Raw genomic sequence first — 15,835 nt, 5'->3', positions numbered from 1 at the left:
CTTGGACATTAAGGCACTGACAGAACTACCAGTACTCAGTTAAATGACTTTTAAAACAAGCTTATAAGCTAACAAGAAAGCAGGTTACGCATATGAGATGCAGTAAGATTTAAAAAAGTGATTATGATTTTAAAATGCATATGCTAATCTTTTGAATGTATTAAGGTATACTGTTCACTTTAGTCAAGAACAATCTGCTGCAAGGCATCATGGTAAAAAGCATTAGGGCAAAGCCATATTCCAAAAGAAGGTTTAGACCTTGGGAATATGCAAGATTTATCAGTAAAGTTTCAGATGGAGAAAACATTTAGAACACCAAATCACATTTCATGAATAGAGTTTATTCACTGTCTGGACGAGATGGATGCATGCCCAGATGTGGAATCATGTATTAATCTGGTTTGGCAGTGACCTTTAGGGGAACCCATGAGAACGTTCATTTGAACTTTGTGCTAAGTGTCTTGAGGTTACTAATCAGCACAGGAAGTGGGGTCAGCCAAGACAGGAGTTAGCTTCCGGATTCGACGGACTAATAAAATGTCATTATGCCAGGGAGTAAGATGCAATTGGCTAAAGTATATGACAGGTATTATTGTTGATTTGTGTATATTGAAGGTGATTGATTTTAAAAGTTAATGAAAGGTGGCAGTATTTGATAATAAAACCTATAATTGATCCGTTTTGAATTGTATACGTCACATTCATCAGAGAGGTCTAGCTGCTCTATGTCCGAGTTGCCCTGACCCTTTTTGATGATCTCCTAGCGGTCACTGGTTTTAATAAAGTTACGCCTTTAAACTGAGGCACTAGTTTCATGAGTCTTGTATTGTCTAAAGTTTTGGCAGTACCAGTTACCTCGAAGCCCCACCAACAAGAGCCTATTACCCAGAATACTTAGCTCAAAGCAGTAATTAGTACATTCCTCATACACATTGATGGAAAAATTGAGCAGAATCTTTTTCTTTTGCTCTGCAGGCATAATTCGCAGCCAGCACTACAATAGATCTGCAAGTCATTTTGTGATGATTGAACTTTAAACAAATGTCTCGAGTGTTTCACCCCCCCCCCCCCCACCCCCAATCCATGAACAAAGCACACGTTGCTTCCTTAAACCTCTTGTATTAAATCTTCCACTACTACACAAGAGCTTTTGAACTCAATGGATCATCTTTGGTAAACTGGATGATACTATTAATTCTTAAGCATTTTCTTATCAACCGAAGTTAGCACTTGCAATTTAACACTGGGTTGTTAATATGAACATCTCGGTAAATTGACATTTTAACCACAGAGCTGTGTATACACAGTTAATACATACAATGGCCCTTTCTACAAAGACATGCAGGCACATTAAAGATGATGTCGTATAGAACAAGCAGTTCAGAAAATTTGATAACTAAGAAATGTTTTAGCTGTAGAAACTCTCAGTTGTTACAGGAAGGAGTTTGCAGTTTACAATTGCTGCCAGGAAATAATCTACAAAAAATTGCCAACTCCTGTAAAAAATGCTACAATCACTGGTAGTGAGGAATGGAAAAATTCAAACTTAGCATTTCATTAGCACACGACTAGACTTGGCCACTGACCTAGTGAATACAATCAGAGAATACAGTACATGTACAAATACAGCTGTTGGTATGTTTATCCACTGGAGAGAGAAATACAACTTTGACAGGATTCTCCCACAGCATCACAGTATGCATTTTAAAAGGTAAAATGCTTGATTTTTGGGTAGTTTAACTGAAGGAACTATTAAGAAGCTTTTTAGAGGACCAGAGTTCAAATATGAACTGCTGGCGTAATGGACATTCAAGTAACTACTGAAGTTGAGTTTCATTACACGGAGGGCAAATATCAGACATCAAGTCATGCTGGGTTATCTCACCACAGAAGCATCACGTACACTTTCAACCCTGTACTGAGCCAGCTGCGCACAATGGCACTTACAGCAGCTCGCCACACATCAATTGTGGTGCTCCTTCTGCCAATTCAACAGAGATCAAACAGCTCTACATAAAACATTACATTCAACCCAGGATTGTCTTAGTCCGTATGTTTCAGTTGCCTTCCTGCTTAAGGATAGGGTGGGAGGAACGATTCAGACAGGAAGTGCAAACAACATTTACATTTTTTTTAAAAAGCAGTCTGTTTCTATTAAAAGCAATTCGGAGGGAGGTGGTGGCATAGTGGTAATGTCACGGAGTTCCGAATACAGATGCCTGGCTAATGCTCTGGGGGCAAGGGTTAAAATCCCACCTCGGCAGCTTGTGGTAATTTAGATTCAATTAATCTGGAATATAAAGCTAGTTTCAGAAATAGTGACCATAAAGCTATCAATTGATATAAAAATCCACCTGGTTCACTAACGTCCTAGCGTTGATAATTTCAGGAGACAACGAGAGCAACATATCTACTGATTGTCCTCAATGTTCAATACAACCAAAGAAACAGCTTTAGAATACATATTGAAGGAAGCAGCTATGACAAAATATTACCTTTGTTATGGCTGGATTTTTCCCATAAAGAATACAAAGAAACTCTGCAAATGCCAAAAGCAGCTCTGTCCCGACAGGTGCATTTCCATGAATTCCAGCTATAAATTTAATCTTTGGTTCTTTAGGTTCTTTTGCTCCAGGTTTATTTGATATTTCCAGGGCCCAAATCTCGCGAACGTCTACACTTCGGCCCAAACTTTACCAACATGAAAAATAAAACAAAATGTTAGTCCAGTCTGGAACAAATCTGTACAGAATAGATACCCTCGTTTATATTTTACCGATGCTTTGTCTTTAACACAAATGCCGGAATATTTCACGGGGACATGCAATGATAAAGTGCTGAAAACGTCATCAATAGCTTACTCAAAAATCACATTCTAAGCTTTACACCCAAAGCTTAGCATTATTCCTGAAAGCTGCTTCAAAGTATTGCAATGCAACATGAAACAATATAAAGCATTTTAAGATAACTTGGATCATAAAACCATATTTAGAATTATTAGATTGTTGCAGCACAGAACTCTGGCCCTTTGAACCTGTACCGGTACTTTTCCTTAATTAGATAGTTAGTCTAATCCCTTTACTTTTGCCTTCCCAAACTCTTATAATTTTCTAATTTTCCAATAAACACCTCTAATTTTATGTTAAAATAATTTCTGGGTTCTTGTTAAAGCAAAATTCCACTGTATAAGCACCCTGGGAAGAAGGATTTTCTTTTCCTTTTAGTATCCTCTAAATCTTTGTTAAAGATTTACGTTAAATCTGTACACCCGGTTATAACTCACTGAGAAACACAAACAATCAGAAATCTTTTATCATTCTGAAGATAACCATTAAGACACCTTTAACCTTTTCAGCTATAGTGAAGAAAGCATTATCTTCTCATGTCGCCTTTCATCACTGTAACTCCTGATCACTGATAAATTCCTAGTGGACATACCTCACGTTTTTTTATAACAGGCTGCTGGAAACCGTGACCATCATGCACTTAATTAAGCTCTTATAATGTTAAATCCTTGATATTGTATTCAACAGTTCTTTAAATACAAAACCAAAGATGTTTAACATCCATGCCTACTTCTGCAGGCATATTTAATGGCCTACATATGAGCAAACCACGCTCCTTTCTTCCTCTGTTCCATTTCAAATTTTGTTTCAAGTGCATTTAATTTCCCTGTTACATAAATTTTGAAATTGACTTGTCTTTTACCTGTCCATCCTGCTAGCTATGTCCTTCTTTAATCTTTCATGGTCTTTTAAAAATCACAATTTGCCACATCTCCAAATTTGGTGTCATTAACAAATTTTGATATTGTACTGTCTCCAATTCCCAAGTCCAGATCATTTCCGTGTATAGTAAACAAGAGCAGATCTAACAGGCATTTGGGAAAGACCATCACACCTTTACAATCTGAGAAAAACTCCTTATGCCCTTCGTGTTTCCCATTCAATCATCTTTCTGTCCACACGACGGCACTCTCTTGAATTCAGTGCACCATTACTTTCGTCATGTGTCTCGTGTGTGTTACTGTACCAAATATTCTGAGAAAATCCATATCTTATCTAGGGCATATTGCTCATTTGTTTTTCAAAGAATTACGTGCATATGGTCAAGATGGACTTGGTTTGTAGATACACAGTTTAGACTAACTCAGTTTCCCAAGTGTTTTAGTGTTTAGAGTTAGCTTTGAATGGTAAGAGACAGTGTCTACATCCAGCACAAAATAGAGGCAACAGTTAACCAGGACTGCCTATCATTTTTATAGAGCTGAAAGTACAATGTAGCACCATCTCAAAGGCAACTTTTAATTATTATAGCTCTCTCAACAAAAGAAAACTCACGATACACTCATGGTGGGCGAGTGGAATCGGCTGCCGTCAGTGGTGGTGGAGGCAAACTCAATAGGGTCTTTGAAGAGACTCCTGGATGAGTACATGGGACGTAATAGGATGGAGGGTTATAGGTAGGCCTAAAAGGTAGGGATATGTTCGGCACAACTTGTGGGGCCGAAGGGCCTGTTTTGTGCTGTAGTTTTTCTATGTTTCTATGATACTAATACATACATAGAATGAGTGTATAAAATAGGGATCGACCAACCCAAATGGTCCTCGCCTGTGCTTATGTTCCACAAAGGGCGGCACAGTGGTTAGTGCTGCTGCCTCACAGCGCCAAGGACTTGGGTTCAATTCCGACCTCAGGTCAGTGTCTGTGTGGAGTTTGCACATTCTCCCCGTGTCTGCATGGGTTTCCTCCGGGTGTTCCGGTTTCCTCCCACAGTTCAAAGATTTTTGGGTTAGGTTGAGTGGTCATGCCAAATTGATCCCAGTGTCAAGGGGATTAGAAAGGTAAATGTGTGAGGTTATGGGAATAGGGCCTGGGTGGGACTGTGGTTGATGCAGACTCGATGGGTCGAATGGTCTCCTTCTGCACTGTAGGGATTCCAGTATTTTATGATAAGCCTTCACACATCCCTCTTCATTTAATTAGAACATACTCTTCCTTTCATATTCAGGCTTGCTCCCCCCTTAAATGCAATTACTCTATTCACCTCAAATATTCCTCAGGATTTGAAGGCAAAAATTCAGCAGATGGAGTATAATGTGGGAAAATGTAAACACTTTCCACTTTGTGGCAAGAAGAATAGAAAAGCAGCATATTCTTTAAGCGTGGAGAGATTACATAACCCTTGAGGGCGTTGTCCTGGTATATGACTCTCAATGTTAGTATGCTGGTACAGCAAGTGACCAGGAAGATAAATAGAATGTTGTAGTTTATTGCAAAGGGAATGGAATGTAAAAGTAGGGGTGTTTTGCTACAATTATATAAGGGGTTGGTGAAATCAGATCTGGAGAATTGTGTACAGTTCTAACTTCCTTTCTTTCTAAACTGGAAAAATCTTCATCAATTTTTTTCATAATTTTAAAGACCATTTATCAAGTCACCCTTCAGCCTTCTCTCCTCCCACAGAAAAGGGTTCAAGGTTGTTCAATCTTCCTGGTTCCATTATGACATCATTCTTACAAATCTTTTCTGTAGTCTCTCCAGTCTTTTTATAACCTGTTCTGGGACCCTTGCTGTTTGTCATTTTCATAAATGACCTGGATGAGGAAGTGGAGGGATGGGTTGGTAAGTTTGCTGACGACACCAAGGTAGGTGGTGTTGTGGATAGTTTGGAGGGATGTCAGAAGTTGCAGCGAGACATAGATAGAATGCAAGACTGGGCGGAGAAGTGGCAGATGGACTTCAACCCGGATAAGTGTGTGGTGATCCATTTTGGCAGATCCAATGGGATGAAGCAGCAGTATAATATGAAGGGTACCATTCTTAGCAGTGTAGAGGATCAGAAGGACCTTGGGGTCCGCGTCCATAGGACTCTTAAATCGGCCTCGCAGGTGGAGGATGCGGTCAAGAAGGCGTACGGCGTACTAGCCTTCATTAATCGAGGGATTGAGTTTAGGAGTCGGGAGATAATGCTGCAGCTTTATAGGACCCTGGTTAGACCCCACTTGGAGTACTGCGCGCAGTTCTGTTCACCTCATTACAGGAAAGATGTTGAAGCCATTGAAAGGGTGCAGAGGAGATTTACAAGGATGTTGCCTGGATTGGGGGGCATGCCTTATGAGGATAGGTTGAGGGAGCTTGGTCTCTTCTCCCTGGAGAGACGAAGGGTGAGAGGTGACCTGATAGAGGTTTACAAGATGTTGAGAGGTCTGGATAGGGTAGACTCTCAGAGGCTATTTCCAAGGGCTGAAATGGTTGCTACGAGAGGGCACAGGTTTAAGGTGCTGGGGGGTAGGTACAGAGGAGATGTCAGGGGTAAGTTTTTCACTCAGAGGGTGGTGGGTGAGTGGAATCGGCTGACGTCGGTGGTGGTGGAGGCAAACTCGTTGGGGTCTTTTAAGAGACTTCTGGATGAGTACATGGGATTTAATGGGATTGAGGTCTATAGATAGGCCTAGAGGTAGGGATATGATCAGCGCAACTTGTGGGCCGAAGGGCCTGTTTGTGCTGTGGCTTTCTATGTTCTATGTTCTTATAATATGGAGATCGGAAGTTTGTAAGCAATTAGAATGAATGGTATTTTCTACAAGTCTATGTTGCAGAATTTGTCTTGTAATTGTTTGATTAAATGGGCCTCACGCTGGCATAGTGGTTAGCACTGTTGCCTCAGTGTTCGATTCCCAGCTTGAGTTACTGTCTGTGTGGAGTGTGCACATTCTCTCCATGTCTGCGTGGGTTTTCACTGGGTGTTCTGCTTTCCTCCCACAGCCCAAAGATGAGTGTGTTAGGTGAATTGGCCATACTAAATTGCCCCTTAGTGGACTGGCTAGGGTAGTTGGGGTTATGGGGGTAGGGCCTGGGTGGGACTGTGGTTGGTGCAGACTCAATGGGCCAAATGGCCTCCTTCTGCATTGTAGGATTCTATGAATCTATGATCTCTAAATGTACATTTTGAGGCTGCAGCATCTCATTTTAGTGGTGAACTTGGCAGATTCGAGATTCAGTTCAATTCAAAGAAACGTAGCCAATTAGCAAAGCTCCTTCAATATAATTGGGACCACAATGTGCATTTAGATAGAATAACAAGCAATTCACAATAGAGAGGTGTTTAAGAAAGAATCTACACAGAATTTGAAGCGTGAATCAATGGCAGTAACAGACCAAAACAAAGGTCAAGGAACTATCCTTCTGGACTGGAATATACTGCTACTGTGCGCAATATGACTATGCATGAGGTAACTTTGCTAACCTCCCCCCAAAAAAAATTGCAAGGAAAAGAATTCCAAATTAAGAGAATTACAGAGGGATATACACTGCCAAATTAACTACAGACTGCAATACAGGAGTGCTGATTAAGAATTAATTGAAAAAAATCGACCAATACATATTCCTAATAAAATGCTGAACACTGTTCATTCAGGCAGCCCTTTCACAAAATCAGTTACGGTTCAAGCACAAGAGTCAAATATGGAAAAAATACAGGAGCTGAATGTGCAGTTATTAGAATGGATAAAATACAAAAATTGATATACTGTATATAAACTTCCACACAATAAATTCTTTACTGTGCATAATTGCTTTTTGGTCACTAGGGTTTATTGAAAATATTTAATAACTGGGGTTGTATTTAAATGGAGACGCTCACAGATCCATTGTACACCAGTGGAAACTGTAATTATTTATCATTGTACAATTCCTCCAATATTACAACCCACAGGGCAGCAGAATCAGGCTGATGAAGCATTCTGATGTGAAGTGACAAGAGATGTCAGATCCAGACATTTTTCAGACTCTGGATTCGATTTTCGAGGGGTGGAGAAGGCGACAAAAGTGATCCATTCCCATGTTACACAAACATGACAAATTCTGATGTAGTCAAAGTTTACAAATATGAGTACACATTTGTGATGCCACACAAATACCAAGGAAATAAAGCTTAATAGAATAAACTAACACGGAACAAAGGATTTATTAAATGCATATGATAGCTCGACTGAAATTTATCCTGAATAATTAAAGCATCAGGATTAATAAGCTATTATTCACTGTCCAGTGGCAGACTGCTGGAATTTTTTAAAAAAAACAGCTTGATGTGAGTTCAAAGATGTGCGGGTTAGGTTAATTGGCCATGCCAAAATTGCACCTTAGTGTCCTGAGATGCGTAGATTAGAGGGATTAGCGGGTAAATGTGTAGGGATACGGGGGTAGGGCCTGGGTGGGATTGTGGTCGGTGCAGACTCGATGGGCCAGATGGCCTCTTTCTGCACTGTAGGGTTTCTATGATTCTATGAGTTGTCTCTCCAATCAAAAATGATAATCTTCTCAATCAATTAAGTGGCAAAGGAGTAGTTAAGATAGACAAGTAATTAGCCCTGGACCACAAAGAAGTTAAGAGTGAAAGGGGGATCTCATAGAAACTTATAAAATTCTAATAGGGCAGATTCAGAAAGAATGTTCCTGATGATGGGGGGTCCAGAACTAAGGGGTAAACCTTTTAGGACTGAGGCGAGGAGAAGTTTCTTCACCCAGAGAGTGCTGAATGTGTGGAACTCACTACCAGAGAAAGTAGTTGAGGCCAAAACACCGTGTGATTTCAAGTAGAAATTAGATATAGTTCTTTAATACCCACCTGCTCAAATTGGTAATTGTTGGGTAGTTATTGTGTAATCCACGCAGCGCTTCAGACAGGTCTTTGTAGTCATGGTAACGGTCGAGACTAAGATCAACCCATGCAGATGAAATCAGGTGGTTCAATCCTTCTTCCAAGGACAAACTCCTTACAAGTTGCTGAAACTCCTCCCCAGGCTCTGCGGAAGAGTTGATCATGCTCTGATCATTATCGCCAACATTGTCATCTGTAACACGTGAAAGAGTGAAATTGACTTCTACAGCCTCTTCCACTACAGTCACATTCCTTGTCATTGGGATATATCTGCAATAAATGAGGATGCAACTTTTAAAACATTGCAAACAAATGCTGCCTGGTTTGAATTTATTTTTGTACACATGCGATTAGAAACTTTTTTCCCTTTTAGGCTCAAAAGTGTTTTTCCTTGCCTTTAGCAAAGCAGCTATTATCTTATGAGAGTGTCATCTTGAGAACTGAATAGTTTAATCAAAATTTTTGTTGAGCGTTATTATGCTAAAGTTATCCAACAGCATTTACAAATTTTGAAAGGGAAGCTCAAATGTAGACACAGATCAGAAGTACCGAAATAACACACCTTCAAACAATTCTCACTAGTTTGTAATGGGACCAAGCTTGGATTACTCTACATTGAACCATGTTCCAAATAGAATGTTGTGGAGATGCCGGCGTTGGACTGGGGTGGGCACAGCAAGAAGTCTCGCAACACCAGGTTAAAGTCCAACAGGTTTATTTGGTAGCACGAGCTTTCGGAGTGCCTCTCTTTCATCAGGTGAGTCACTGATGAAGGGGCAGCGCTCCGAAAGCTCGTGCTACCAAATAAACCTGTTGGACTTTAACCTGGTGTTGAGAGACTTCTTGCTGTGCCTAAATAGAATGGGTTCTTCAGCAGTTAGTGTTTTTGGAATATGGTGTTGATCTTGTTACAAATATAACATTTCAATTCCACAAATTGCACACTCTTACACATTATAAGAACTAACTGCTTTTCCTGTACAAATGCCGACCCAACAATAGAATTAAGCATGTTGATATATGATTTCATATGATTGTAATTACTTTATTATTACAACATAATCTGTGTGTCAGTCACAGTGATAATGCACACACAGCACATTTCATTATTTCTCACCCTGGGGCTGAAGCAGTAATTTTATAGACACCAGGAACAAGCAGACGCCAGTAATCTCCATCTTTAGCAGATCGCACCGGATGGTTCACTTCAGCAACAATAATGGTGGCATTGTAAATCGCCTTTCTGTTCGTAGCATCAAGTATAAATCCTTTCACACCTTTGTGAACCTAATGTTAAAATATTAACCAAAATGTGAATGTGAATGTGGCAAAATGGGACAACAGTTATATTTTCACCAGCCACCAACATAGATTTTCACCAAATTGTCCAACCCTAATTGCCCTCGAGAAAGTGGTGGTGAGCTGTCTTCTTGAACCGCGGCAGTGCCCGAGGTGTGGGTATGCCCACAGTGCTGTCAGGAAGGGATTTTGACCCAGCACCATTGAAGGAAGAGTGATATATTTCCAAGTCAGGATGTTGAGTGGCTTGGAGAGGAAGTTCCAGGTGGTGGTGTTCTCATGTGTATGCTGCCCTTGTCCTTCTAGGTGGAAGAAGTCATGGGTTTGGAAGGTGCTGTCTAAAGAACTTTGGTGTGCTACATCTTGTATATAGCACAAAGTGCTGCAACTGTGCATCAGTAAGGCAGGGAGCGAATATTTATGGGGTGGAAGGGGTGCCAAACAAGCAGACTGCTTTGCCTTCATTGTATTAAGCTTCTTGAGTGTTATTGGGGCTAAATCATTCAGGCAACCGGACAGTATTCCAGCACACTCCTGACTTGTGCCTTGGAGATGGGGGCGGCTTTGGCAAGTCAGTAGGCGAGTTACATGCTGCAGAATTCCCAGCCTCTGATCTGCACTTGTAGCCACAGGAATTCAGTAATTAGTTACTCAAGCTAAGTTTGTGCTCAATAGCAATCCCCAGCATTGTGATGATGATGATAGGAGTGTCAAGTGGAGATGGTTAGATTCTCTTGTTGGAGATGGTCTTTACCTGGTACTTGTGTGGCATAAGTGTTACTTGGCACTTGTCAGCCAAAGCCTGAATGTTTTTCAGACCTTGCTGAGTGTGGACATGGACTCTTCAGTGAGGAGCGAAGCTCATGAATTGTACTGAACATTGAAAATCCTCCAACATGCACAGCATATTGCTTTCATACCCAACTGCCTGCTCAGGTGGATGTAAAAGAACCTATGGCAAGTGATTTTGAAGAGGAGAGGGAGCTATCTCCCATGTCCTGGTCAATATTTATCCCTCAAATCAACATCACACACAAAAAAATTCTCTGGTGGTTAACGTATTGCCTTTGGGGGAATTCGCTGTGCACAAATGTAGTGTTTACTACATTACACCTCAAAAGTACTTCCTCAGCTGTAAAGCACTTCCAGGCATTGTGTGGTCGTGAAAGGCACCAAATAAATGTAAATTGTTCTTTTTTTAATGCAACATTTTTTCACATTGGGTTACTATTTTTGGGCAGAGAGTAAGCTGGTGTTACCAAGATGTTAAATGCACTTGTGTACTGAGCTTTCTAATTTTTTTTTAATGATAGCCTGAGCGAGTGGCGCAACACATTAGTATTCTCAGGATGACACTGCAGTGCTGTTTATCACTATTACTTCACACACATACCTCATCAACCTACCTGTCTTATAAACTGAAGGAGGGACCTTTTATTTTGCTTCCAATACTTTGGCAGGTCCTTGGCAAAGGGGAATTTAACACAGCCCAATTCAATAGTAACTTCAAAGCAGTTTGTATGAAGGTAATTCCAGTCTTGCATACCACCTGAGGAGCAATAATTTCATCAAACAGCTCAGCAATTTCAGAAAAGAAAGTGACTCAGCAAAATATTTCAAACCTAACTTTAAAAAGACACCTCAGCGCTAACTTTTGACAAATCTTCATCAGTTTAAGCAAATATTCAATTTAAAGGGAGATTTAATTAGTTAAAAAACCCACGATGAATAAATGTAATCCTTTGCTTGAATATTCTACACAACACTGTCCTGCATTATGAAGCTCAACTGTAGGTTCAAAGTGTTTCCTGTAACTTAACAGGTTTCACAATAGAAAGTTATTCAACCACAGCTAAGCAGAAGTGATTATATCTATACGACACTGCTGTTTCCAACCCTTCTCAATGAAACTATAAGATGTGTTTTGCTTTAGCACAGCAGCATGATTTAGCACAGACTAAGGAGAGTTTTTTAAAAAATTGGAATGATATACATCCTATATACCCACAGAAATATAGCCCTTTGTCCCTTGGTGCTTCTGGCTACCTTTACCCCATCTTCAGGTCAATTTTAGCCCACCACAGATTTTAACAATGAACTTGTATGCTTATGTCATGTAAAGCACCAGAGCCTGCAGCACCACATAGCTAAACTACACAACCCAATCTTGCCTCAAACGTCTGTACTGTGTATAGTTTTGCGCTCTTTACCCAAGGATGAATAGATGTACCTGCGAGGGAGTACAATGAAAGTTCACTAGACTGATTCATAGGATAAAATAGATTGTCCTACGAGGAAAGATTGAGCAGACTAGGCCAATGTTCACCAGTGTTGGTAAGAATGAGGGGTAACCTCATTGAAGCATAACAGGCTTGACAGGTTTAATGCTCGAAGAAGTTTCCCCGAGCTGGGGAATCCACAATTAAGGGTCAAAGTCTTAGATCCATTTACGACCAAGAGGAGGAGAAATTTCTTCAAAGGGTTGAGAATCTTTGAAATTCTCTAACCCGAGAATGGCGAATGCTCAGTCGTTCAGTATAAATTGATATATATTTTTTGGATAACTAGAGAATAAAGGATGATGCAGAATTGAGGTAGCAGAATATTGAATGGCAGAGCAGGCAAGAATGGCTTGCTCCTGGCTCCTATTTCATATGTTTGTAATGCACCCTTGCAGACCCGATGGAATCGAATGCGAGTGTGCAGGACGCAAACTGTTTAAAGAATGAATACGATCGCCTAGCTAAGTAATCCGCCTTTCTTTATTCCATATTCAACACAAAATCCAGCATAGAATAAATATGTAGAAAGCATAACACTAGCCCTTGGAAGCGATTTATCATAGTCAATTTCACGTGTTGCAGTGTCTGCTGGACAGTAATATAGCAAATAGGTGATGATTGCTCTACAAGCTTTGCGTCTGCTATCAATCAATTGAACACTGATTAAAACAGTGTGCAGAAAGCAGCTATGCAACCTTTAGTTAGCCTTATGGGTTCCTTTCCTAAAGATAGTGGCAGCTTAGGATACAACAGCATTGACGTATTTAATCAAAGATTTGTTCAAGGACCTGACAAAAATTAACAGTAGGTACTTCACAATTTACAAAGAGAATAGATAGATTTGACAGTTTTGGTATAGGCCAGTGACCTGCAACTGGCTCATCAAGGCATCACGTACAGCTTAATGGCAATTGTTTTGTTTTTTTAAACCTCAATTAACATTGCGATAGAAGTTAATTGAATGATGGTTTTTATTTTAAAAATTTTTTTAAATGTCAATATTATTGGCATTCAAATTATGGCATTGTGGCTCTTAAAAGATGGCATTTTACTAAATTCGAAAAGAAAGACGGATCCTGTTACTAAGGTTGCTGACCCTTGGTGAAAACCCTCCCAAAAAACTAAGGTCACAAGATTTGTCTTGGGCCTTTGGATCGCAAGTCATGCATAATTGAAAAGACTGCTTAAATCGTGCAAAACACAGTTAGGACCCTGCAGGCATCCCAATATTCAAATGCTGATTTGTGTGACAACAGATGAAACATCGGAATTATTTCTTGATCCAAAGAAAAATTACCTTCGGCTAAAAGAGGATTGTGAAATACCAAAATGCTTCTTACCTGGCACATTATACCAGTGGGCACCATTCGTGATTCCCTGAGGAAAATATTCTTCAGGATATATATCTTTACAAGGATGACCTTCAAACATTGGACTGTTTTCCTAAAAAAAACAAATCAATTAACTAATTAAATGTATTGTAATTAGATCTCAAACAAAGCTGATCATTTGAGCTACAACAGGTTCATTTTGTTAAATTTCTCTCCAAAGACATTTTGGTTTGCAGATAAACTTAAAAAAATTCTAGATTGATGGGAACAATTAGACATGAAAAGAGATGTCCCCATTTTAAGCGGAATTAAATTTTGAGCACTGTAATTGTCAACTATTCTCAAGTTAGATAAAGCAGCTTAAAATAAAAATAAAACACCATTAGTGTAATTGTATTATTAACCAATGATGGCAAAGTAAAAATCCAAATTAAGAAAGTCAAAATATGTTATAAAAAGTACAAAAAAACCCCAAAACTTTAAAATAGTTAAACTGTTACATATTCCAACCAATAACCATTATTTAATTAAAGCAACACAGTAATCTTTAATGGAGTCTTATTCGTTCATGTTTATGACCATGAAAATATGCAAGTTTTATCAGCAGAGTTTTTAATGGTACGAACATTCAGATCACCGAATCAAACTTCATGAATAGGGTTTATTCACTGTCCAGATAAGGTGGATGCATGCCCAGGTGTGGAATCATGTGTTAATCTGGTTTGACAGTGACCTGTAGTGGAATTTATGGGAACGTTACTTACTAGGCAACAGAGGAGGCAGAGTTAGCCAAAATGGGAGGAAGCATCCGGATTCTAAGGGTTAATGAAATGCCATTTTGCCAGAGGGTAAAATGCGATTGGCTAAAGTATATGACAGGTATTATTGTTCATCTATGTATATTGAAGATGATTGATTTAAAGCTAATGAGAAGCAGGAATAATTGATAAGAAAATCTATAATTGATCTGTTTGGAATTGTATGTGTCAGAATTCATTGGAGAGGTTTAGCTGCTCCATCTCAGGAGCTGCCCCGACCCTTTGATGATTTCTCCTAGCGGCCGCTGGTCAAAATAAAGATTACGTATTTAAACTGAGACACTGGCTTCGTGAGTCTTGTTCTGTTTGAAATTTCTGACAGTACCCGGCCACCTCAAGAACTCCACCGACACATCTGGAGCCACATCAGATGGCAGACTTCCTTCCTTAAAAGGACATTAGTGAAACAGATGGGTTTTTATGACAATTGATGATAGTTGTCATGGTCACCATTACGGAGACGGAATTGAAATTCCACCAATTCCCGTGGTGGGATTAGAAACCGTGTCCCCAGAATACTAACTTGGACTACTAATCCAGTGACATTACCACTATGCCATCAGGCTTGGCTATTTGACAGACAGCAATTAAATATCTACCTTACTGGAGTAACTAATTTAAACATGATATAATTGAGAACGCACTCAGAGCGACATCAGCACTACCCTATCAGGTTTGGCTATTTGACAGAAGTCAATTAAATATCTACCTTATTGGAGTAACTAATCTAAACATGGTGATATAATTAAGAACATTTATTTACAAAAGAATGAGATTAAGATTACAGTAGTACATTCAGTACAACTTTGACCAATTTTTTTTATAGAAACAATCATTTTAGGAAGCACATCAAAAAAGCTTTTGAAAAGTGGAACAAACTTAAATTAAGTGGGTACCTTAGCAAAGGAAAGTGCCAACTGCTTAAAGATGGCATCATCTGGCGATTTACTGTACAAAATAATGCCTTCTTTATCATCATCATAAGGGTAATTCACTACCAGAGAACCTGTTCAAAAATACAAGAATACAACAGTTTTATTCTTTCTCCCGATGTCCCAATAACAAAGTTACTTCTAAGTAAAGGCCACCTAAACAATACAATTCACACTAACGGTTAGAAATATATTATAAAGAAAGTCGTCAAGGAAAACATTAAAAAACTTCATGTTGATAAATGATTTTTATTTCCTCTAAATATTTTCACCAAGAAAGAAGCATTTTCAAATACTTAATTATATTTTGTTGCAAAGAAGTTGCTGGTTTATCAAGCGAGGCCAAGTGAAGAGAGAAACAAATACGTACTTCAGCATCCAGTGGCCATCCAGCAGCATTAATTCTAAATTACTATCACGCCCTATTCCCATTAGAGGGCACTTCAATTCCACCCTCACGAAGAATCCCCTACTATTCATTAATGCATTTCCACTTCTCAAGTTCCCTGTT

General features: G+C 39.4%; 1 protein-coding gene across 1 annotated transcript in view; it reads right to left on the bottom strand.

The window, feature by feature from the left end:
• The window catches only part of LOC144501281 (carboxypeptidase D-like), a 71,267-nt gene that overhangs the window by 17,089 nt on the left and 38,343 nt on the right, over window positions 1-15,835 (bottom strand). Inside the window, exons 8-13 of the mRNA XM_078224836.1 lie at window positions 15,289-15,398; window positions 13,584-13,686; window positions 11,368-11,510; window positions 9,780-9,949; window positions 8,630-8,932; window positions 2,496-2,691 (exon numbers count right to left, since the gene is read on the bottom strand). Of these exons, the coding sequence (XP_078080962.1) occupies window positions 2,496-2,691; window positions 8,630-8,932; window positions 9,780-9,949; window positions 11,368-11,510; window positions 13,584-13,686; window positions 15,289-15,398 (1,025 nt within the window). The remainder of the gene's footprint in view (window positions 1-2,495; window positions 2,692-8,629; window positions 8,933-9,779; window positions 9,950-11,367; window positions 11,511-13,583; window positions 13,687-15,288; window positions 15,399-15,835) is intronic.

Source organism: Mustelus asterias, chromosome 12, assembly GCF_964213995.1.
Source record: "Mustelus asterias chromosome 12, sMusAst1.hap1.1, whole genome shotgun sequence".
In the NCBI taxonomy this organism is placed as follows: Eukaryota; Metazoa; Chordata; class Chondrichthyes; order Carcharhiniformes; family Triakidae; genus Mustelus; species Mustelus asterias.
Note: the sequence above shows the minus strand (reverse complement) of the source record. Positions and strands in the feature narration are given on the sequence as shown.